This window comes from Callorhinus ursinus, unplaced genomic scaffold, assembly GCF_003265705.2.
Source record: "Callorhinus ursinus isolate GAN/ISIS: 27379988/994484 unplaced genomic scaffold, GSC_fseal_2.0 scaffold1, whole genome shotgun sequence".
NCBI classification, from domain to species: Eukaryota; Metazoa; Chordata; class Mammalia; order Carnivora; family Otariidae; genus Callorhinus; species Callorhinus ursinus.
Window position 1 is genome coordinate 62457134 of NW_027397063.1, and position 24001 is coordinate 62481134.

At 36.5% G+C, this 24001-nt stretch overlaps 1 protein-coding gene across 2 annotated transcripts in view; it reads left to right on the forward strand.

The window, feature by feature from the left end:
- Nucleotides 1-24001, forward strand: part of PAK2 (p21 (RAC1) activated kinase 2) — a 90816-nt gene that overhangs the window by 52832 nt on the left and 13983 nt on the right. For both annotated transcript variants that reach the window (XM_025876204.2, XM_025876211.2), the window contains 11 exons: nt 8570-8670; nt 9217-9364; nt 11224-11255; nt 11962-12069; nt 13458-13590; nt 14997-15060; nt 16492-16540; nt 17030-17142; nt 18692-18809; nt 20544-20643; nt 22980-23176. In XM_025876204.2, coding sequence (XP_025731989.1) covers nt 8570-8670; nt 9217-9364; nt 11224-11255; nt 11962-12069; nt 13458-13590; nt 14997-15060; nt 16492-16540; nt 17030-17142; nt 18692-18809; nt 20544-20643; nt 22980-23176 — 1163 coding nt within the window. The remainder of the gene's footprint in view (nt 1-8569; nt 8671-9216; nt 9365-11223; nt 11256-11961; nt 12070-13457; nt 13591-14996; nt 15061-16491; nt 16541-17029; nt 17143-18691; nt 18810-20543; nt 20644-22979; nt 23177-24001) is intronic.

The following is a 24001-nucleotide window of genomic DNA, read 5'->3' on the forward strand; positions in this document are numbered from 1 at the left end:
GGCTAACCTGGCTTGAATTTCATACCTACCTTGGACCAGTCATCTGTAGTCAGGGTCATTTAAGAGAATAGTATCTTTGCCAACCACATGCATATCAAAAGTGGGGTTCTGAACAGATTTTTTAAAAGAAGAGGAAACGAGTACTTTTATAGTACATGAAATTGTTTTTCTGTCATCAATTCAGAGCCATATAAAAAGTAAACTGTTAGTTTATAGTTGGTTAATAAATATTTCCTCCTATATGCAGGATACAGAGTTAGAAGTCTAGGGACTTCTAAAGAGAAGTAGAGGGCATGACCTCAGAATACTCACAGTGTAGTTGAAAATGAGAGGTTGTTTGTGATAGATGGAACTGTGCATTTCAGTAGAGATAGCAAAATTTGTACTAGACTTAATAGTTACAGTTCGCTCTGCTCCTTGCCACACCTAATGTGCCCTGCCCACTTACCATAGTCAGATCTCTTGTAAATAAATAGGTGTCAAAGAGACCTAAAAAGTAGATGGACATTTGAGCACAAATCTATCATCACTAGTCAAAAAAAAAAAAAGAAATAGTATGTTTCCCACTAATGCTAGGTCAGTAGCATCTTGTAAACAAAAAATAGTGTACAGTGACATTCCAACTGTAGATACGTAGACCTATCAACAACGACTTTTAGCTCGTTTATATTAGAAGACTTTTCTGGTTAACAAAGCAGATTGACAATATAGTAGATTGACCACATGCCTCTATTTGCTATCCCTCCCCAGACCCAAGTAAAATGACAGTTAAAAAAAATTTTTTTAATATCACAAGGGCAAAAGGAATAGAGGAAGAGACATAGTATACATACTTGAAAGATAGGATGGAAAAGTGGTATCTGACTAAACTGAACAGACAAGGACCTATCCTAAGCATTTACAGGTGGGAATGTCTGTGAGAAGTGAACTGGTTTCCTTGTAAAAATCTCAGAGGCTTAGGATTTAGAGACATACAACATGGTGTGTGTGTGTGTGTGTGTGTGGTGGGGTGGGGTGGGGAGCTATAATACACAGGCTGAAAAAGGGAGGGAATTAATTGAAAATCTATGTAGGTAGTTTCAGAGGCCCCTTAAGATCCCTTCTTTACCCCATATAGCCAATGAAATGTTTTAAATCCCATTCTCCAGTAGAACAAAAGAACAGGGCGCCTGGGTGGCTCAGATGGTTAAGCGTCTGCCTTCGGCTCAGGTCATGATCCCAGACTCCTGGGATCGGGTCCCACATCGGGCTCCCTGCTCCTTGGGAGCCTGCTTCTCCCTCTGCCTCTCTCTCTCTCTGTCTCTGTCTCTCATGAATAAATAAATAAAATCTTAAAAAAAAAAAAGAACAAAAGAACAAACTGATGTTTATGTGTATTCGAGGAGAAATTAAACCCTCATTCTTGTCAGAGGAGTCAGTGAAAGGTATAGCACAAGAATAAGAAAGGCAGATTCCTTAACTATAGGAAACACAAGGTTGCTGGAGGAGAGGTGGGTGGGGGAATGGGGTAACTGGGTGATGGGCATTAAAGAGGGCACTTGATATAATGAGCACTGGGTGTTATATGCAACTGATGAATCACTAAACTCTATCTCTGAAACTTAAAAAAAAAAAAAGGAAGAAAGGCAGATTCAAAGTAAGTTAACATGTAAAATTTATTTTCTCTGCCCTGCTTCAGAATACTTGTAGCTTGACTCAAAGCCCTCAGACTAGAGATTGGAAGATTTTTCTCTGGATTAACAAGTGCCCTGGAAAAAAATACTTGAGGTACCCCACCCCCACCCCCATCTTTAATGAAAACACTGACTTATCTTCCATTTAACTTTTTAATACTTTGTTGTATGAGTAGACAGCAGAAGATTTCCAGACATTTGAGAAAAACCCTTAATATAAGAGAGGATAAAACAACGGGATAAAAAAGAAATATAGAAGAAACAGACAACGGAGGTGAAGAAAACCAACGTATACACACAAGTAAACTATATAATCTTCAAAGAGAAGATCAGTGGCATCCATGAAACAAGGAAAATATTCTCAGAGAAAAAACGATCTGAAAAAAATGAGAAGTAATTCTTGGGAAATGAACAGTTAAGATTACCAAAGCAAACAAAAGGTATCAATAGGTGGAAGATTAGAAGACAGTCAAGAAAATTCTCCCAGATTATTAGACAAAAATACAAAGATGGAAAATATGAGAGGAAATAATACGATGTACTGATCTAATAGTGAACAAATAAAATAATCCAAGAAATAATAGAAAAAATTTCCCAGATCTGAAGAATATGATTTCCAGATGGAAGGGACTCACTGAGTACTCAGCTCAATGGAAGAATAAAGACCATATCAAATCATATCCTGAAATTTCATAATACCACAGATAAGACAGCAAAACTGGTTATACTTCCAGTCAAGATGGAGTAACAGGGACCAGATTTACCCCTCCATGTGAAAGAACTAAAACACTGGGAAAAAACACACAAAATAATGGTTTTCATGATGTTGTACATCAGATAATAAAAGAAATCAGTCATTGAGAGATGCAGAACAATGGAGGTGATTCCTACAATTGACCCAGCTTACTGCCTGGAATGAGTTGTCAGGCTGCAGCAAGGGGAGGAACAATTAGGTGGTCTTCTAGAGCTAAGAAAGAGAGCTGGGAGTTGGGAGATGTCAGGGCAGCTAGTTTTTATACACAGACCAGAGAGAGAGAGAGAAGGATCTGTAGAAGTCCCCCTTGAGTCTTCAGTAGCACATGTATGTGAGAGTAACTACCCAGAGCTGGAAAAGGAACCGCTGGAAATAATGAGAGGAAACTATCCTTGATGCTCACACAGGGCCTAGAATATTTCCTATTCCCACCGGTCAGAATAAGAAACATTGAGTAGAGGTCTTGCCTCGGTAATGGGGCAGAATTAGCTCTAGATTAAATGTTGCTCCAATTTTGCCTAACAAAACTTTAATACCTAAAAGGATCGCTGTTTATAAATTTGTTTCTCCCCTATATGAGTAAACAGCTAAGAATAACAAGCTCACCAGTATTTATAGGAATACAAAAATATCTAGCACCTACCAGGGAAAAATTTTCAATGTCTGGCATCCATTCAGTATTTTCCAGGCATGCAAAGACCCATAATGAATAAAATCCACCAATTGGAATCACTCCAGAAATGACACAGATGATGAATTAATAGGCAAGGATATTAAAATGGTGAAATAATTGTATTCCATATGTTGAAAACCCAAAGGAAAGATTGGGCATATTTAGAGGTAGCAATGGAAAATAGAAAAAAGAATAAATCAAATTCTAGAGATTGAAAATACAATGGACAGATTAACAGTAGATTAGGCATTTCAGAAGGAAAGATGAGTGAATTTGAAGACCATGGCAATAGAAACCATCTAAAATGAAACTTAGAAGAAAAAAAGTGAAACAAGAGTGAATAGCTGTGGGACAAACTGCATGCGGAGCTAATATAAGCGTAAATGAAGTCTCCATTTAAAAAAAAAAAGTTTTTAAAAAGTGGCTAAAAACTTTACACATTTAATGAAAGCTATAAACCCGTAGATTCAAGAAGTTCAGTGAATTCCAAGCACGAGAAATATGATGAAAACTACACCACAACACATAATCAAATTGTTTAAAACTAGTGATAAAGAGGGTGCCTGGGTGGCTCAGTCGTTAAGCATCTGCCTTCGGCTCAGGTCATGATCCCAGGATCCTGGGATCGAGTCCCGCATCGGGCTCCCTGCCCAGCGGGAAGCCTGCTTCTCCCTCTCCCACTCCCCCTGCTTGTGTTCCTGCTCTCGCTGTGTCTGTCAAATAAATAAATAAAATCTTTAAAAAAAAAGTGATAAAGAGAAAAATTTTTTAAATATTTTTTATTATTTATTTGCTAGAGAGAGAGAGGGGGAACACAAGCAGAGGGAGAAGCAGGCTCCCTGCTGAGCAGGGAGCCCTATGTGGGACTCGATCCCAGGACCCTGGGATCATGACCCGAGCCGAAGGCAGACGCTTAATGACTGAGCCACCCAGGTGCCCCAAAGAGAAAATTTTAAAAGCTTTTAGACCTTTGGCTTAATTTTCTGTGAACCTAAAACTGCTCTAAAAAATAAAGTCTATTAAAAAACAACAACAACAAAAAAAACCCACTTATTGTTGTAAGCCAAAAAATAAGCTGCCAGAAAGAAAAGACACATTACATATAGAGGAACAAAATATGACAGTGGATTTCATGGAAGTAACAGTGCATCTCAAAAGAAAAGAAGGAACATCTTTAAAGTACTGAAAGAAAGAAAAAATCTGTCAACTTAGAATTCTGTATCTTGTGAACATATCTTTCAAAAATGAAGGGGAAACAAAAGACTTTTTTTAATGTATAAAGGCTGAAAGAATATATCACCAGCAGGCCTGCCCTATAAGAAATATTAAACCAGATCATTCAGGCAGAAGGAAAATGTTGTCAGATGGAAATGTGAATCTGCATAAAGGAATGAAAAATCACTGAAAATGGCAAATGTTTTTTATCTAAGTCTCTGAAAAATAACTGAGTTTTTAAGAAATGAAGTCCTGATACATTCTGTCACATAGATGAACCTCAAAAACTAAGTAAAAAAAGCCATTTAACAAAAGACTGCACATTGTGTGGTCCTATTTATATGAAATGGCCAGAATAGGCAAATGTGTGGTGACAGAAAGATTAGTGGTTACCTCGAGCTCCGGAGGAGGAGAGGGAACAATGAGAAGTGATTGCTAATGAGTACTAGGTTTCTTTTAGGGATGATGACAATGTCCACAGTTAGATTATGGTGATGGTTGCACAACTCTATATATGCTAAAACCCAGATGAACTTTATTAAAGAGTTACTGTTTAAAAAAACAACAAAGGAGATAAAAGGGAATTATAAAAAATACTTAGTAAATCAAAAAGAGGAAAATGTAAACAAAGAATAGAGAGCAAAGAATAGAGAAAACAAATTATGGAATGGTGGGTTTAAACCCAGCTATATTGGGGTGCCTGGGTGGCTCAATCGGTTGAGTGACTCTTGATCTCAGCTCAGGTCTTGATCTCAGGGTTGTGAGTTCAAGCCCTGCATTGGGCTCCACACTGGGCGTGGAGCCTACTTAAAGATTGATAGATAGATAGACAGACAGACAGACTGTAGACTTAAAAATAGATGATAGAAAAGAAAAAGTAAACCCAACTATATCAATAATCACATTAAATGTAACTGATCTAGATACCCCAATTAAAAAGCAGAGGTTAGGGGCGCTTGGGTGGCTCAGTCGTTAAGCATCTGCCTTCGTCATGATCCTGAGGTCCTAGGATCGAGCCCCACATCGGGCTCTCTGCTAGACCGGGAGCCTGCTCTTCCCTCTCCCACTTCCCTGCTTGTGTTCCCTCTCCAGCTGTCTCTCTCTCTCTCTTTGTCAAATAAACAAAACCTTAAAAAAAAAAAAAGCAGAGGTTATTAGATTACTAACTATATGCTGTCCACAAGAAGTCCACTTAAAAAATATATAAGCCACAAAATAGGTCAAAATAAAAGGATTTTTTTTTTCAAGTTTGCTAACAGTGAAAAGAAACCTGGACTGGCTAAAATCAGATAAAGTAGATTTTAGAGCAAAAAATACTGCTCTAAATATTTAAGGGATAAGGATAGGGAATAGGTTTTTTTATAATGGTAATAAGGTCAGTTCTAAGGTCAGTTCATCAAGAGTATATAATAGAAGTAAACATTTATGCACTTAATAATAGAGCTTTGAAATACATGAAGCAAAAACAGATATAATTTTAAGGAGAAATAGACAATTCCAGTTATAGTTGGAGATTCCAGTATACTTCTCTCAATAATTGGTAGAGCAAGTAGAAAATTGCTAAAACTATCAATCAACTTTGACCAGTTGACATTTATAGAAATTTTATCTAGCAGAATACACATTCTTTCTAAGTGAACATAGAACAGTTACTGAGATCACATTCTAGGGAGATTTTTATTTTTTTATTTTTTTTAAATTTATATATTTATTTGACAGAGAGAGAGAGACAGTGAGAGAGGGAACACAAGCAGGGGAGTGGGAGAGGGAGAAGCAGGCTTCCCGCCGAGCAGGGAGCCCGATGCGGGGCTCGATCTCAGGACCCTGGGATCATGACCTGAGCCGAAGGCAGACGCTTAACGGCTGAGCCACCCAGGCGCCCCCTAGGGAGATTTTTAAAAGCCTAATAAATGTAGGAAGATTCAAATCACACAAAGTATCTTCCATGACCACAATGTAATTAAATTAGAAATCAATAACAGAAAAATCTCTGGAAATACTTGGAAAAAAAAACCCACTTCCAAATAAATGAAGAAATCAAAAGGATACTTAGGAAGTATGTTAAACAGAATGAAAATGCTGCTAAGGCAATACTTAGAAGAAAATGTATAGTATTAAGCACCCATATGAGAAGAGAAGATTTTTAAGTCAATGACTTAAGCAAAGCCATCTTAATAAACTAGAAAGGAAGAATGAGTAAGAGCCAAAGTAGTAGAAGAAAAGAAAAAACAAAATTCAAAGTGGAGATCAATAAAATAGAAAAATTGGGGCACCTGGGTGGCTCAGTCGGTCAAGCATCTGCCTTCGGCTCGGGTTGTGATCCAGGGTCCTGGGATCGAGCCCCGCATCGGGCTCCCTGCTCCTTGGGAGGCCTGTTTCTCCCTCTCCCACTCCCCTGCTTGTGTTCCCTCTCTCACTGTGTCTCTGTCAAATAAATAAATAAAATCTTTTTAAAAAATTTTAAAAAAATAAAATAGAAAAATCAATGAAACCATAAGCTGATTTATTGAGAATATCAATAAAATGGGTAAACCTCTAGATAAGACTGAAGGGGGGGTTGGGGGAGAGACACAAATTACCAATATTGAGAAAGAGGTGGCATTTTTACAGATATTAAAAATGATTAGGTAACATGGGGCGCCTGGGTGGCTCAATCGGTTAAGCATCTGCCTTTGGCTCAGGTCATGGTCCCAGGGTCCTGGGATCAAGCCCCGCACTGGGGTCCCTGCTCGGCGGGAGGCCTGCTTCTCCCTCTCCCTCTGCTTGTGCTCTGCCTACTTGTGCTCTCTCTCTCTCTGTCAAATAAATAAAGCCTTAAAAAAAAAAACTTAAAAAAAAAAGATTAGGTAACAAATTCAACATGTTAAAAGTGCAAAAATTTCTTGAAAGACAAATTTTCAAAGTTCATTCAAGAAGAAATAGGTACCCTGAAAACACTGTATCTCTAGGAAGATTTAGTTTGTAGTTAATTAACCATCCACAAAGAAAGTGTCAGACCCATATGGTTCTACATTTAAGGAAGAAATATCAACAGTTCTACATAATCTTGCAGAAAATTGAAAGGAATACTTCCCAATTTATTTATTTTTAAGATTTTATTTATTTATTTGACAGCACAAGCAGGGGGAGCAGCAGAGGGAGAGGGAGAAGCAGGCCCTCCCGCAGAGCAGGGAGCCCAATACGGGGCTTGATCCCAGGACCCTGGGAACATGACCTGAGCCGAAGGCAGACACTTAACGACTGAGCCACCCAGGTGCCCCTCAAGGCTTATTTTTAAAGTACAACTGTGAAGGCAGGCTGGTATTGGCATAAAGATAAAGAGATCTTTGCAAGAGAGTTATGTATCTAGAAATAGACCCAGGCATATGTGGACAATTGATTTTCAACAGTAGTTCAAAATGGCATTGGCCTTCTAAATAGCAACACTGGAAATGAAGAAGTTCTGAGGGGGAAAGCATTTTTAACTAAATATATATAGTCAAGAAGTATCAAGGGGGTAAACCAAAAAGAAGAGAACAAAGTGTCCAGATTCTAGTAAGGGTAAAAGTGAAGGAGCGTCCTAGGACAACACCTGTGCCAGAAGTCCAGGCGCAGTGCTGCAGATCAGAGCAGGGCATCTGAGAGCCGGGCGGGGGTGAGGTGTGGTGTGGGGAGGAACGCAGGTGTTTCAATTGATGTGTGTCGGAAAGGTAGCAAAAACAATTGGTAGAACCATGGAAAAAGTGGGAAGCATTAAGATGTAGCAGTTATTAACTTTGATAAAAAGAGGAAGGGCTAGAGTTGCTCAAGAAAGGTGGCGTGCTCGTTGTAAACTCTCCCTTTATGCAGTCTGTGCTGTCTACATGGCATAGTAAGGTAAATTTTTCTTTTGGGATGAGTAGAGCCAAATGGAAATAGGACTTGATAGACTTTGTTTTCCAAATTGCTCCATATCTGAAGTGTAGGCCTCTATTTTCGAGAACCAGTGCTCTAAAGGGCTGTTTCTTCTGCCCTGTGCTCTTTTACTCAGGCCTGGTGTTCGGTCAGTCCGAGTACCTCTTTAATCAGGACACAGCTGCGGTGGCTCCCACCCCTGCTTGAAGACAGAATGAGTTACTTTACTTTTACCAGTTTCCTATCAGCCAGTGTCTTCAGGGGAGATCTCTTCTAGAATAACTTTGTTCCTAATCTGCTCTTTGGAGAAACATGATTATGAGTACCTGTATTAATCGTGTTTAAATAGGCTGATTCTTTTTTTTTTTTAATGCCCTCTAGGAAGTAAGAAGAAAGAAAAGGAACGGCCAGAAATTTCTCCTCCATCTGATTTTGAGCACACCATTCATGTTGGCTTTGATGCGGTTACTGGAGAATTCACTGTAAGTTTACCCAGTTGGGACTCATTTATGTACCAGCATTCAAACTTTTCTTTGCATTATTAAGTTTCAAGTTAACTTTTCTATCCACGTGTTAACTGTGGATTCTTAGTGCTTTTCTCTTCTTATAAAAGTGTTTGTGGTTCGGGGCGCCTGGGTGGCTCAGTCGTTAAGCGTCTGCCTTCAGCTCAGGTCATGATCCCAGGTCCTGGGATCAAGCTCCCCATCGGGCTCCCTGCTCAGCGGGAAGCCTGCTTCTCCCTCTCCCACTCCCCCTGCTTGTGTTCCCTCTCTCGCTGTCTCTCTATCTGTCAGATAAATAAAATCTTTAAAAAAAAAAAGTGTTTGTGGTTGGATGTATCTTTTTCTTAGGGAGCTGAGCCCATTAGTTAGAATTATGCAAAATAGATTTAGAAAAATAAGACGATTTATAATTTAATCAAGGCTACAATTGATTGGCTTGTTTTTTATGTGTTTTGTCATTAACCTCTGGAAATTGGTTTTATTGGACAACTTAAAACAACTAATTTCTGAATATCTTTTTGTTAGGGCATGCCAGAACAGTGGGCACGATTATTACAGACCTCCAATATCACCAAACTAGAGCAAAAGAAGAATCCTCAGGCTGTGCTGGATGTCTTAAAGTTCTATGACTCCAACACAGTGAAGCAGAAATATCTGAGCTTTACTCCTCCTGGTAAGACGTTATACTGTGGTAAAAGGCTGATTCAAATGGGATTTCAAAATTGTGAAGCACATCTAGATAAAAAGATTGCTTCTGGAAAAATAAAAAGCTAAGCTATGGTTCTTGTCTCTTTTGTTGCCCCCTGTGTAGATCTGCCTTTTGTAAACTAATTGGGGCAGCTTTTATGCATAATTTGGAGTCTGGGGAGTATGTTAATCTCTTAGTTTTGCCAAAAGTGGATGTTTTGGCCTTTTGTTTGTTTTTTCATGTCACTGCTTTGGAATGACTCCCAGCAATAGAAGAGAAAGGCGCTGATTTATAGGCATGTTCATACTAGAAATATATTTATTGTTAGTAGGACAGGAGGAGGGTTGTTAGCTATATTAGATACACAGACTTTGAAGTAAAAAATGGTTAAGTCCATTCAAAAATTGAAACTTATCAAATATATAAACATAAAATAAGTATTAGAATGAAAAGATTTTACACCTTGGAATTAGAGTATCATTAGGTAAGAATTGAAGTATAGGGGTTTTTTTAAAATAGTTTATTTGTTCAAATCAGGATCAGAATAAAGTCCATACATTATAGTTGATTACCGTATCTCTTGAATCTCTTTTGATGTTTAGGCTCCCTCACATGGATTCTCATACTCTTTTCCTTGCGATTTATTTGTTGAAGAAACAGGACCACGGGTCCTGTTTCCTTCAGTGGATTTTGCTAATTACATCCCCAGGGTGTCTTTATGTTTCTCTGACCCTTAAAATCATACATGTAGTTTTAATTAATTATATTTAATTTGATTACGTTTTCACAGAAATAAGGGCTGTGCTCAGGGAAAAATAGAGACCACTTGGCCAAACGATCTTGACTTTTTTACTTAGATATTGACCTTTACATCCTTAGCAAAAGGTCAGACTTGTCCCTAGAACTTTTGTGTCAGTTAGTAAATTTGTATAAATTAGTATTTTTTTAAATCAGTGTTTGACCAGAAAATGGTATGTTCTTTTCACCCTATTTTTTATATTATATATATGTTAAAGTTACGTTAAATATATACCTTTAATATAATCATATTTATAAATATATATTTATTTATATAAATACTTACATTTATATTATATACTTATACCAATAACAAATATAAGTATGTTTTATGTTACATTAATGTATAATATATGTTAAATATTAATATAGTGGTATATTGTAATTACATAATTATATTAATAATATTTAGCATATATTGTTAGATATTATATGTATAAAAATATAAAAGTCTCTGGGCCTTTTGAAAAGTAAAACAAAACAAAACTTGGTCTTCTGAACTCCAGAATGAATGTTTTGACATTTAGTCTTCATGAACTATGTTTTGCCTTCAGGAATATGCTGTCTTATTGATCAAAATTTATGTCAAGAATTTTCCTTTGCACAGTTGCTATTGTTTGAATAGTTGCTTTAAGTTTCTCAATAGACAGTTTTCTGGAGAAAGTATTATTATGAATAAACTTTTGTTTTAATAAATACACAATGAGAAGTATAGTTACAATTGTTTTTAATAGCTTTATTAAAGTATAGTTCACATGCTACAAAATTCACCCATTTGAAGATACAAGTCAATGATTTTTAGTAAATTTACAGAGTTCCATTAAGATTTGAGATTTGTTAGCACAATCTTGTATAAATTCGTATTTGAAAACTGATATTGTCATTTTTCCCAAGGTTTACTTCATCTTAAAATGAAATCAGTCTAAGAACATTTTACTTGCTCTGCTTTGTATTTTCTTCCCTTTTTTTTTTCTTCCCTTTATTATATAGAAGTTGTTTTATTTTTTGAGTTGTTGACTTAGCATTATTTTCTGTTTTGTATTCAGAGAAAGATGGCTTCCCTTCTGGAACACCAGCAGTAAGTTAATATATTACTTCTTGTAGCTCTTGTTCTAACTTAAGTTACCCAAAACAAATCTCAGTTTTTATTTAACTTTCTAAAATAAATTACAGCCATCAAAATAAATAACTACTTAATATATTTTAAGTTGGCCACTTGATTAAGCAAATAAGGAAGCCATATTAAGTAAACAGTTCCTCAATTAGGAAGAAACAGCCTTCTTGAGTTATATGAAGACAAAATGCAGTAATATGTAAAGTACCTACCTAGCATACACCTGGCATGCAGTAAGCTCTTTATATAAAGGTTAACATCTTCTTTTATTTTATCAGCCACCATTTTTGATGGTGAATCTGGCTGTCTTAAATGACCGGAAATGACTCTGACTTATACAAATCCTAGAGGATCTTCATTTTTGGTTTTCACAAATAAAGTGATTGTTTCCTTTTAGGGCTTGTTTAAGGGACATAAAATTTTCCATATAAAAGGTATAGATTTTCTCTTAAGAAAACTTGATACTTACTGTAAACATTTATTTCATAAACTTTTGTATAAGTTATAGAATTGCCTTTACTTTTTAAATGATTAGATTAGAACCATTGAGGTTTTATCGTTTTGAAATAAGGTATTAAAGAAATACATTTTTTCAAGTGTGTCAAGAAAAGAGAGTCCTATTTTAACATATTGTTGTATCTGACTTGTCTTCCTTGCTTTGGTAATGCAGCTGAGTACCAAGGGATCAGAAACATCAGCAGTAGTAACAGAAGAAGATGATGATGATGAAGAGGCTGCTCCCCCTGTTATTGCCCCACGACCGGATCATACAAAATCAGTGCGTGTCTGAGTAATTGGACTCTGGGTGTCTGGGCATGTGTGTTTTTAAAAAACAGCAGTCTGTATTTGACTGCCAGTGATTAATTTTCAAAAGGTTTCAGTATGAGGAAATTTGACGAGGAGAACTCTACCTAAAAATCATTCATCAAAAAACTAGTTTTTCTGAAAATTAAAATTAAATGACTTCCTTAAAAGTTAAAATAGTTACCTCATTGTTTTTCCTTTCTGTGTTACACCTTGTCTTCCAGAGAATCCATCTATTTCTCTGGCTTTCTCTGTTTATCTCAATCTCAACTACTATTATCTAAAACTTAAATCTTACTTCTTACCCAAATTGTGTATATAATCTCCCATTTTACATTTCTCTTAAAACCTTGGTGTCATTCAAGAGGCTGCTGAGTGAAATTCCCAACCAGATAGGGGAAAATTGAAAAAATAATGACCTTAGAGACAGAAAGAGTCCTATCTCCCTGTACTAGTACAGGAAAGGGGGGGCGGGTGCTGTGCGTGAAGTGCTGGTACATCAGCAGGAAGGGCTCTGAGGACTGCTGCCGGGTCCTTTGATCCTTTGATCTAATGAGAGAGGGCTCTGTTTTCTTGCTTTACCTCCTAGAATTGGCAGTTTAAAATGAAACGGTAGAACATTGGGTATTATATAAGACTGATGAATCACTAACCTCTACCTCTGAAACCAATAATACATTATATGTTAATTGGATTTAAATAAAAATTAAAAAAAATAAAATGAAATGGTAGAAATCAACTTTGGGTAGAAGTTTTTATGAGAATTAATAGTTAATTCAACATCTTGGTTTCTGTAATTTTTTCTCTTTATTTCTCTTTTGTAGTAAGAACATGATTTTTAAGTGTGTACCTTTTTGCTTCATTGCTAGCATATCATTTTAGATCTGGTTAAACTTAAATTTCATTCACAGATCTGCTATTTTGCTAGACAGACTTTTAACATCTATACATCACGTGTCAAAAGTGTTTAACATTTATTCATCTTAGTTATAAGTCTTTTATTAAGACAAGTCTGAAAATATTATTCTCATTCTTTAGAACACTGGAGTAAACTAGTTTTGATTAAAAATCAAAGAACTGGGGCGCCTGGGTGGCTCAGTTGTTAAGCATCTGCCTTCTGCTCAGGTCTTGATCCCAGGGTCCTGGGATCCAGCCCCACGTCAGGCTCCTTGCTCAGCGGGAAGCCTGCTTCTCCCTCTCCCACTCCCCCCTGCTTGTGTTCCCTCTCTCACTGTATCTCTCACTGTCAAAAAGTAAATAAAAATCTTAAAAAAAAAAAACAATCGAAGAACTGAATAGTGTACCAGTAAGAATACCTAAAAATATTTTTCCTCAGATCTCAGTAATTAACTGTCTCCGCAGATTTATACACGATCTGTAATTGACCCTATTCCTGCACCAGTTGGTGATTCTAATGTTGATAGCGGTGCCAAATCTTCTGACAAACAGAAAAAGAAGACCAAAATGACAGATGAAGAGATTATGGAGAAATTAAGTATGTTACCTACATTTTACATTATTCTTAAATTGTTAATAGCTCTTGACACATTTGGCTCAGATGGATTTTAATTTATACCTTATGTTTTGGCTTAAGACATAAATAATAAATTGTTTCCTCCTAGGAACAATAGCTTCAGTTAAAATCTGCTGAAGCCAAAATCATACTCTGATTTGCTTGTTTATTATGTGTTGGCTGTTGAGTAATGTCTGCAGTGATCAGTACCTTTGGGAGCAATACTTTTTCCCAAAGGACCAAATCTAAGGGTCATGGTTGGAAACCTTATCAAAGGAAGTTTTTATATATTTATACATACTTATAGTTTCTCAATATGAGAATATAAAATATTCCCAAATAAGTAAACAATATCGCCTTCCTATATAGCTCTATGTGTAAACATTAAATGTATTTTTTTTCTCTTCTCCCTTTTCATCCATTAACTGTCATTGGCCTGAATCAGCCATTGGAAGTAGTGTACACAGTGCCAGGGAGAGGGGAGAATAATGTCCAATTACAAGTCTATTACAAGTCTACAGCAACTATAGTTATAAAGGACACTGACATAGAGGGATCAGGGATCAAGGAGAGATACTATAGCCAAAGCGGCTGTAGACCTGAGATTGGGTACTTACATAGAACTGGATTGTTTGTGTGAGTCTCCTTAATGTGGATATCGAGCAAGTGAAAAGTTAGTGTGGTTTTTCTCATGTTTTGACTTAGTGGTAATAAGAATATATTGTTACAGTTTTATGTCCAAATCCTAATTATAAAACTGTTTCTTAGTTATGACTTTGTGAACTTTCCTAAAACAGATGTATGATTAGTTCATACTAAAGTAGAGTAATCTTTATAGAAATAAGTGGTTTCCTAAATATATTGGAAGATGGAAGGTATATGGGAAGAGTCAGAAAAGCCATTTAGGGTTATTCATTTGGATATCATTTTATATTATTATTTTTGATAATAAGTAGTTTCATAACTTAACCATTAGTTTAATACATTTCAGTGGAGTATGAAAAGTAGAATGACCAGTCCATCCTTCTCCAGAAATTTCCCAGTTAAGACTGAACATCCCACATCCTGAGAACCCCTTTATTCTCAGGCAGACTAACACAGTTGGTCATTTTAAAATGTGTTTATTTTTGAGAAAGTGAGACGATAATTAAAACATTAGCTAGGAGGTCCAACCTCATGGAAGTAATATGTCTTCTTGTTTCTGATAACTTTCCTATTAAGTTTCATTAGTGTTCTGTGTTTGAAACATACATGATTTTTGAAAGTTGTGTTTGAAAACCAATATTCTAAAATCAGTAGAGTTTATTAAAAGGAATAATGAGATTAGTTTACAACTTTAAAATGCTTTACTGAGCTTCCAACTTTTTGTTGTTTTTTGTTTAAAATAGGAACTATTGTGAGCATAGGTGACCCTAAGAAAAAATACACAAGATATGAAAAAATTGGGCAAGGGTAAGTATTTGTGACTCTATTAAACAGTCTGTAATAATTCCTGGGTGTATAGTATGGTATCTCTCTTCTGCCTGTTGACATTGAGCACTTAGAGCATCCTATGCATGGTATTCTTGGTTTCATGTAAATAAGTAATGCATTTATTTCTACATGCTGTTACAAAGCTGTACTGTTCAGCAATGACTCTACATTGTTTTTTCTTAAATGTTATTTCCCATTGGTGGTTAAGAGATTAGATGGAAAAATTGACCACCAAATATATTTAAAAGACAATAAGAACATTTACTACAAGATGATAGGCAATAAAAGTATGTATTTAATCACATCATTGAGTATTGTATTTTGAGTCTCCTGATCGGATTTTGCCCAGTAATTTGTATTTTTAAACTACACTTAACTTTGTTTCTGCCTGGGAGCAAATGAACATCTTGAATTTTTAATGTTATTAATCTCTGGAAAGTATTCTGTGAATTTAGAAAGAGAGCTTGAGTCTTTTTTGAAAACTTCCTTCTGAATTTCATTCTAAAAACTAAATTTAATGGGGTTCCTGGGTGGCTCAGTCAGTTAAGCGTCCGACTCTTGATTTCCGCTCAGGTCATGATCTCAGGGTTGTGAGATTAGCCCTATTGGGGCTCCACGCTGGGTGTGGAGTCTGCTTAAGATTCTCTCTCTCCCTCTCCCTCTCCCCCCACCTCTACCTCTCTTTAAAAAAATCTAAATTTTGTTGCATAACTGGTTTAATAACAAAAATTGAAAATCATCTTAATATTCCTGAGCAAGGTAATGGATAAATTGTATCGAATAATGTAAATAATAATGAGTGAACAAAAAGACCTGTCCTAAATCCAGTGTTGAATTAAAGCAAATCTCAAAACATAAAATAAAAAATAAATTTAAAAAATTAAAAAGCAAATTGCAGAAAAATACATAAAATAAAACCACTTATAAGAAGTTTAAAACTTATGTTGAATATAGTTTATAGTGATACACACCTCTGCCCTTGATAAAGTGTAGACAGATATATGGATAGGATGCACATCAACTACAGAATAAACACCAAATACCAATTACTTTTGGGAGGACAGAAGGATGCGTCTGGAAAGCTCATGCAAGGACTTCAAATTTATTTGTTGGTTTTTGTTTCTTAAGCAGGGAAATGGATCCATGAGTGTATATTACTTTTTTCTTTCCTTTTTCCTACATTTTTGTAGGTATGATATTTATGATAAATTTCTAACATAGGTTTTGGCCACAAGGATTGCCTTTTTCTTATTTTTTCCCCTTTTGTGTTTGCTTTTACTCCTGTTTAAAAATGTTAAGTCTTAAATGTTCTTTAATCCTTGTCCAGTTGTACTAATTGTAAAATCTTTAGCTATATAAATGATAGTGATTTAGAAACTTTAAATCTGGTTGTGTCTTTTTTCCCCCTAGGGCTTCTGGTACAGTTTTCACTGCTACTGATGTGGCATTGGGACAGGAGGTAGCTACTTTTTCATACTTCTGGGTGTTACCATTAGCTTTTAGTATAGGAGGAAACTAGATAAACTTGTGAATAATCAAGAGGAATCTTTTTTTCAGTTGAATATGTTAAAAAAATTACTCTGTATTTTATAGCACTTTTCTTAATAGGGGAAAAAAAAGAATTATGCATTGAGTTTCCTAAATAAGCAAATATTTAAAAAATTATTTTCCCAGCTTGGAATGAAAAGAGGATTAATTCCTGGCATTGGTATGACCTTGGGTTGGTTAATCAGCTTCGGGAGAAATCTAAAAGTAATTAGGCTCTGTGTATTACAAAGCCTTGTGCGTAGGCGTTGTGGAAGTAAAAGTACTACCTGTAAGTTACAGTCTCATTGTATAATACAATAGATATACAATAAATTAAATTATTACCTGATTGGTGTTGGTAATTTTCTAAGAGAATTAGGAGACTTGTTCTGATTTTTTTTTATTTCTGTTTCCATCATAGGTTGCTATCAAACAGATTAATTTACAGAAACAGCCAAAGAAGGAATTAATCATTAATGAGATTCTGGTGATGAAAGAATTAAAGAATCCCAACATAGTTAACTTCTTGGACAGGTAAATATGAATATTTCTTAAACAGTAGGAAAAAATGTAGAAATTTTAAGTCTCGTGGTTTTGGAGGCTAGCTCAAGCACTTGGATTAGACCAGAGTAGGATGTCAGTGTTGAAAAGTAAGCTTGAAGGAGGAGGAGAGAGGTAAAAGTAAAAATAGCGCATTGCGGGGCACCTGAGTGGCTCAGTCGGTTAAGCGTCCTACTCTTGGTTTCTGCTCAGGTCATGATGTCAGGGTCATGGGAACAAGCCCAGGTGCAGCCAGGCCTTGGGCTCCACGCTCAGTGCGGGAGTCTCTTTGGGATTCTCTCCCTCCCCCTTCTGCCCCTCCCTCCATGCTCCACCCCCACCCCCCCACCCCCCACGTGTTCTCTCTCTCTCAAAAATAAATAAATCGTTAAAAAAAGGCATATTGCAGTTTAGCAGGCCTTTTTCTACATATATATCCCCTGGCAAGTGAGGGAAAGCAGTTAAATGAAGGACATTGCTGCTGGTGCTTATATTAATTAGAAATGATCAGAAGCAGAAACATTAAGGAAATGAACTGTGATTCATGTGTTGACTGACAGCGGTGCCTGGCCTCATGGTTTTTAAGCTTTTAGATCAGTTTCTATTTCAAATGCTGTCATTCATGGGCAAATAGTTTATTTGTCAAAACCTCATTTAATTTAGGCATTGATGTTAAGTAACAGAACAAAGAGCAGAATAGAAAATTGTATATTCGGGCGCCTGGGTGGCTCAATTGGTTAAGCGACTGCCTTCGGCTCAGGTCATGGTCCTGGAGTCCCGGGATCGAGTCCCACATCGGGCTCCCTGCTCAGCAGGGAGTCTGCTTCTTCCTCTGACCTTCCCCCCTCTCCTGCTCTCTATCTCTCATTCTCTCTCTCTCAAATAAATAAAATCTTTAAAAAAAAAAGAAAATTGTATATTCTACAATTATATGGGGATTCTTAAGCAATTACATATGTGCGAATGAAAGAAGAATAGAAAAATAAATGAAAACTAAAATAGTGATTGTATTGGAGGTAGAAGATTATAGGTGACTTTCTTATTTCCACATTTAAATGTGTTTAGAATAGGAAAAAGATAACACATTTTTAGATTTTAGCTTTAGTAGTGAGGGCCATGTTCATAAAAATCAACTTTCTAGGTATATTTCCCTGCTTTTAAAAATACTATGTCACGTCAGTTTCACATGGTGGATAGGCTTTGGAATCAGTTACACTTGGCTTCCAGTTCTGGTCCTGTCACTTACTAGCCATCTCTTCATCTGTAAAACAAGACGAATGATTCCTACCTTACAGCGTTATTTTAATTGAAACCATCAAGTTACAATTGTGGGGCAACTTTGAAGTCACTCAGGAAAGTCCTAATGACCGTCAGTTACTACTCTGCGCTGTTGCATTGCAGCTTGCCAGTTTTCTTCCTGGCCTTCATGGCTTCCAGCTTTCTAGTTTCATGATTAGGGGGTCTGACATTTGAATTCTTCAGCACAGAGTGGTATGAAAGTAAAAATGTGAGTGTATTTTGTGTGTTTATCATGGTTTTTTAGTTACCTGATGGGAGATGAACTGTTTGTGGTAATGGAGTACCTTGCTGGGGGATCCCTTACTGATGTTGTAACAGAAACCTGCATGGATGAAGCACAGATTGCTGCTGTTTGCAGAGAGGTGAGTTTGTTCCCTTTCCGATAAGTTATAGCAATGTGTAGTTAGCAGGACGTTAAAAAGCGGGGGGGGGGGTAGTTTTGCACAGGTGATTTTTACTATGTGAGATACTTTCTCTACATATTCTCTGCAAGTTGTCTCCATACCATTTTATCCTACATGAGAGTTTAAACCCTTTCCTTCATGTGTAAGATAATTCTGGAATGGAGCATGGATTTTTGAAGAGCCCAGCTCACAGGTAAATTTCAGTGAGGTGATCGTTAAAATTTATCATCCCAACAGGGTACTTTTAAGAGTTAAAGGGAGTGCCACTCAGCAGTGGAAACAAGGACTATCTCACACCAAGCAGGGCACATGTTCACCTGAAGTCTGCTTCTGGCTTTATTAAGCTCCTCAAAGGTGAAAAGCTGGTTGTTGAATTTTTAGACGTACTGTTGCTTAAAAGCCAGTAGAATTCTGCCAAATTGCCTAAGTCTAAGCTAAAACTGAAAATTTTAATTCTGAGTTAATTATGCTCCACTGAAGGGGTAGGGTAGCCCCTTTGGTTATTTCAGGAGGGGAGGAAATAAGAACTCTTTAATAGTTATGAATATGGTATTTTAATAATATGATATCTCTAACATAGAGTGATCATTTAAAAACTGACAAAAACTTAAGAATGTATCCATACTTAATTTGTTTGTCTAATAATTTCTTTTTGTAATTATTTTAAAAATTATTTTAGGAGTTCCTCAAATTATGACAAACTTGCTTCTATTGTACAATAGTGTTTTGGGGAGGATTTGTTCTTCTCAAGAATCTGCTTACATGCTTGGTAAATGCAGGATGCCTAGGTGGCTCAGTTGGTTAAGCATCTGCCTTCGGCTCAGGTCATGATCTCAGGGTCCTGGGACCGAGTCCCACATCGAGAAGTCCCTGCTTCTCTCTGCCTGCCGCTCCCCTTGCTTGTGCTGTCTCTCTCTCTGACAAATAAATAAAATCTTTAAAAAAAAAAATGCTTGGTAAACGTAGTACAGCGATACACAGTTTATCTGTTTTTCCCTGAATGAATAGTAGAATTTTTTTTTTAAAGATTTTTATTTATGTATTGAGAGAGAGAGCATGAGAGGGAGGAGGGTCAGAGGGAGAAGCAGACCCACTGCTGAGCAGGGAGCCCAATGCAGGACTCGATCCTGGGACTCCAGGATCGTGACCTGAGCCGAAGGCAGTTGCTTAATCAACTGAGCCACCCAGGCGCCCCTGAATAGTAGAATATTTTAAATGAGATTTTTAGTTGTTATTCATAATGTATGGTCTTTATTTTGTTGTTCTCCTCTAGTGGGGGTAAGAAATAAAAACACAACTTTTTCCAAGTTTACATTTTATATTCAAAAACATAGGGACAAGCAGATCTTAAAACTCTAATCTTTTTCTTGTATTTAAGGAAGGGGGCAGAGTTTTTCCTCACTTCTGACTCCTTGCTTTCTGAAACATGGCATAAGAGGAAAGTTACTCTTTCATCAGTGGTGTCTAGGTTGTGGATATAGCTTTATGTAAAATCCACTCTAAAAGAAATGAAGAAAACATCTTAACATTACATCAGTAAACAGCTAGATGGAACTGGACCTCCCAGGTTCTTACCTTCTTTTCAGGGGCTAGATTAGAATTCTGAAGCCGTGCTCAGGCCATAAGTACTGATTGTAACTTCCCTTAGACTTTTCAGGGACTGTTTTATTAATAGGTGTTTTTCTTGTTTAGTGTTTACAGGCATTGGAGTTTTTACATGCCAATCAGGTGATCCACAGAGATATCAAAAGTGACAACGTGCTTTTGGGGATGGAAGGATCGGTTAAACTTAGTAAGTAACAAATGAGGAAATAAAATTTATTTATTATTATAATTCTGCCTTTTGTTTAAGTAAAAAGAAACCTATTAATACTTTTATGACTTAATATATGGAGGGGGAGGGAGAAAATGGTAAAGAATATGGACTCTCAACTGGACAGCTTGGGTTTAAATGGCAGATCAGCTACTACTTGCTGAATAATTTGGGGTGAGTTATTTATTTTCTCATTTTGATGGTAAGGAAAATAATAGTAACTGTCTCAGAGCATTCTTCTGAGGATTACAAATGTAAAGCACTGAGGAACAGTGCCTGGGACTGTCGTCATCTTGGTGCTGTCTTCCAAAGATAAACTTGAATTTGTCTCTGTTGTCTGTTAGGGTAGCTCATTATGCTGTTCAGCTTTCTTAGGATTTGGTAGAGCATGGCCTGATTGGGGGAGGGCTCTATGACCCTGACCTGAGAGATGACAAGGAACAAAACCTCTTTTCCCAATTATCTTCTCTGTCAGACATGATAGAGTCATGGGGGTTTGTCATAGACTTCCTTTCTCTCTGCCTAATTTGTCAGTTTCAACCATGCCCTCTGGAGGAATCAAGAAGAACTTCTGTTGAGCTTCCTCCAGCTAGGCAAAATTCAAGGCATTTCTTGGATCAGGAGATCAAAATTTTTTCCTTCTGTTCTGCTGGAGTGTTTGACTCCTTTTTCAGTATCTCTTTTTTAAGACATTTCTTCCAGGGATTATTCACCCACAAGAAAGGGGTTCTACCAGATGGTCAAAAATATGATTACTAATCTTAATCAGCAGGCAAAATAGAAATGGACATTCTCATACTTTTTTGGTGGATACACATGTAAGCTGATTAGACTTTTTTGGATAATATTTTATCCTGGCTCTTCCACGTACTAGATGATTGGTCTTGGATAAGTTATCTAAAAATATGTATGCCTTAGTTTCCCAATTTGTAAAATGAGAATAATATTAATAAATGTACCTATCTCAAAGTTGTCATGAGGCTTAGGTATGTTAATTCCTACAAGATACTTGGAATAGTAACCTGGTTTGTTACAGGTACCCATTTTAGCTATAAATATTATAATTTGACTGAACAATTGCTCTTTTAGTATTCTCTTGGATAAAATTACTGAACATATGCACAGCAATAAATACAGAGTTCTCTGCAACATTGTGAACAACAAAAAGTACCTTAAATATCTAGCAGTATGGGAATGGTAAAATAAATTATAATTTTGTTATTTTATAATATTGTGTGGTTGTAGTAATGAGGTAGATCAACCTACAACTGGCAAAATCTCTGAAAACAAATTTTAAGAAGCAGTTTACTGGAGCACTTGGCTGGCTCAGTTGGTAGAGCATGTGACTCTTGATCTCAAAGTGGTGAGTTCAAGCCCCATGTTGGGGGTAGAGTTTACTTTAAAAAAAAAAAAACAGTTTACAGCGTATCCTAACTAGGTTAAATAAACCATGCAGTTCACAGGTAATATTTGTACCTGTATAAATTCATGACAAAAAGTCCAAAGCTTACAAACCTAAATGTTAACAGTAGTTATGTTTGAAGTAGAATGGGTCGGTCTGTAGAAGGGAGGAAAAAATTCTAGATTCTCATCCTGAAGATCCCACTAAATTAACACTGAGTGCTAACCTAGGCTTTCTGCTTCTGTTACAAAATGAGGTGACTGGAGTAGAGTAATGCCGGCGAAGACCTTGTTGGGTACAGTTGCAGTTAAAGCTGTTCTTTTTCTAGGCTGTCTGCTGAGTCAGGTACTTAGTAATTCTAGCTTCTGTTTATTTTCTTCAAAAATAGTTCCCACTTCCTGGCGTTTTTACCTGATTTATAGAATTTAGTTTTGGTGCTCACCTTTGGTAACTTCTTCTTTTAGACCTTTTTCAACTTTATTAAAAATTTTAGGATAATTATTTAGAATAAAAGATCTGATAATTTGCCCTTTGCTTGTGGGAAGTAAAAGTAAAAAGTAAAAGTAAAAAAAAAAGTGAGAGTATATAACATCATCACAATATTTGTAAACCCATTCTACATCCTACATTGTACATTGTAAACCCATTCTACAAACCCATTCTGGTTTACTTTTTTTTTTTTTTTAACGTAAGCTCTGTGCCTAACGTGGGAGGAGAACACGATCCTGAGGTCAAGAGTCACATGCTCTATGGACTCTTCAGTAGCCAGGTGCCGCTGGATTACTTTTTAAATTCAGTCTTAAAAAAGAAGAGGCTGAATAGTCAAATGTAATTAAGTCCTCTATCATGAACTCTAAGATGAAACTATCCATGGACACCATTAACTGTAGATATGTTTTGTTTTGTTTTATAGCCGACTTTGGGTTCTGCGCCCAGATCACCCCTGAGCAGAGCAAGCGAAGTACCATGGTTGGAACGCCATACTGGATGGCACCAGAGGTGGTTACACGGAAAGCTTACGGCCCTAAAGTGGACATATGGTCTCTGGGTATCATGGCTATTGAGATGGTAGAAGGAGAGCCTCCATACCTCAATGAAAATCCCTTGAGGGTAAGACCAATTAAACACCAGCCTTATTTTTCGAAAAATACATTTCTTCAGAACATTTATTTAGAATCTGCTTGCACCAGCCACTAGGCAAAAATTTAGGATACAAAGTTGATATAACCTAGTCTCTGCAAAAATTATTTGCTCCTGGGGTACTGAGTTGAATGTGTTAGATAAAGAGTTTGTAGATTTTAGTAAGCTATATGGTTTTAAATTTTGCACATAAGTAAGACTTTGCTCACTTTTCTGCAAAGGATATCTAGATGTACTCTTCAGATTGTCAGCTCTGAACCTTGGCCTCTGTACTGCTTGGGTACACAGGAGAGGAAAACCAGACCATGTATCTGAGAAAGCTGTGTAGACAGTAATGGTAAAGCTCACGTTCAAACAGGAGAGTGAGGGTCCTGAGTTAACAGGTGGGGTTAGGAGACTTGAAACAATTAGGTTTCAGCAGTGGAGGTGGAGAGTTTAGGAGTTCGTTTGTTCTTTTTCTTTCTGTCTTTTTCTTTCTTTTTCCTTCTACTTCTACTTTTAAATTACCATATATGGCTCAGTATCATTCGTTATTAAAGAAATGCAAATCAAAGCCCCAAAAAGATACTACTTCACACCTTCAAAAATGACTATAATCAAAAAGATGGACAATAATAAGTGTTTGTGAGAATGTGAAGAAATTGGAACCCTCACATATTGCTAGTGGAAATGTAAAATGGTGCATGCAGCACAGGGAAAACAGTTGGACAATTCCTCTAAAAGTTAACATTGAGTTACCATATAACCTAGTAATTTCACTGCTAGATATATACCCAAGAGAATTAAAAGCATACA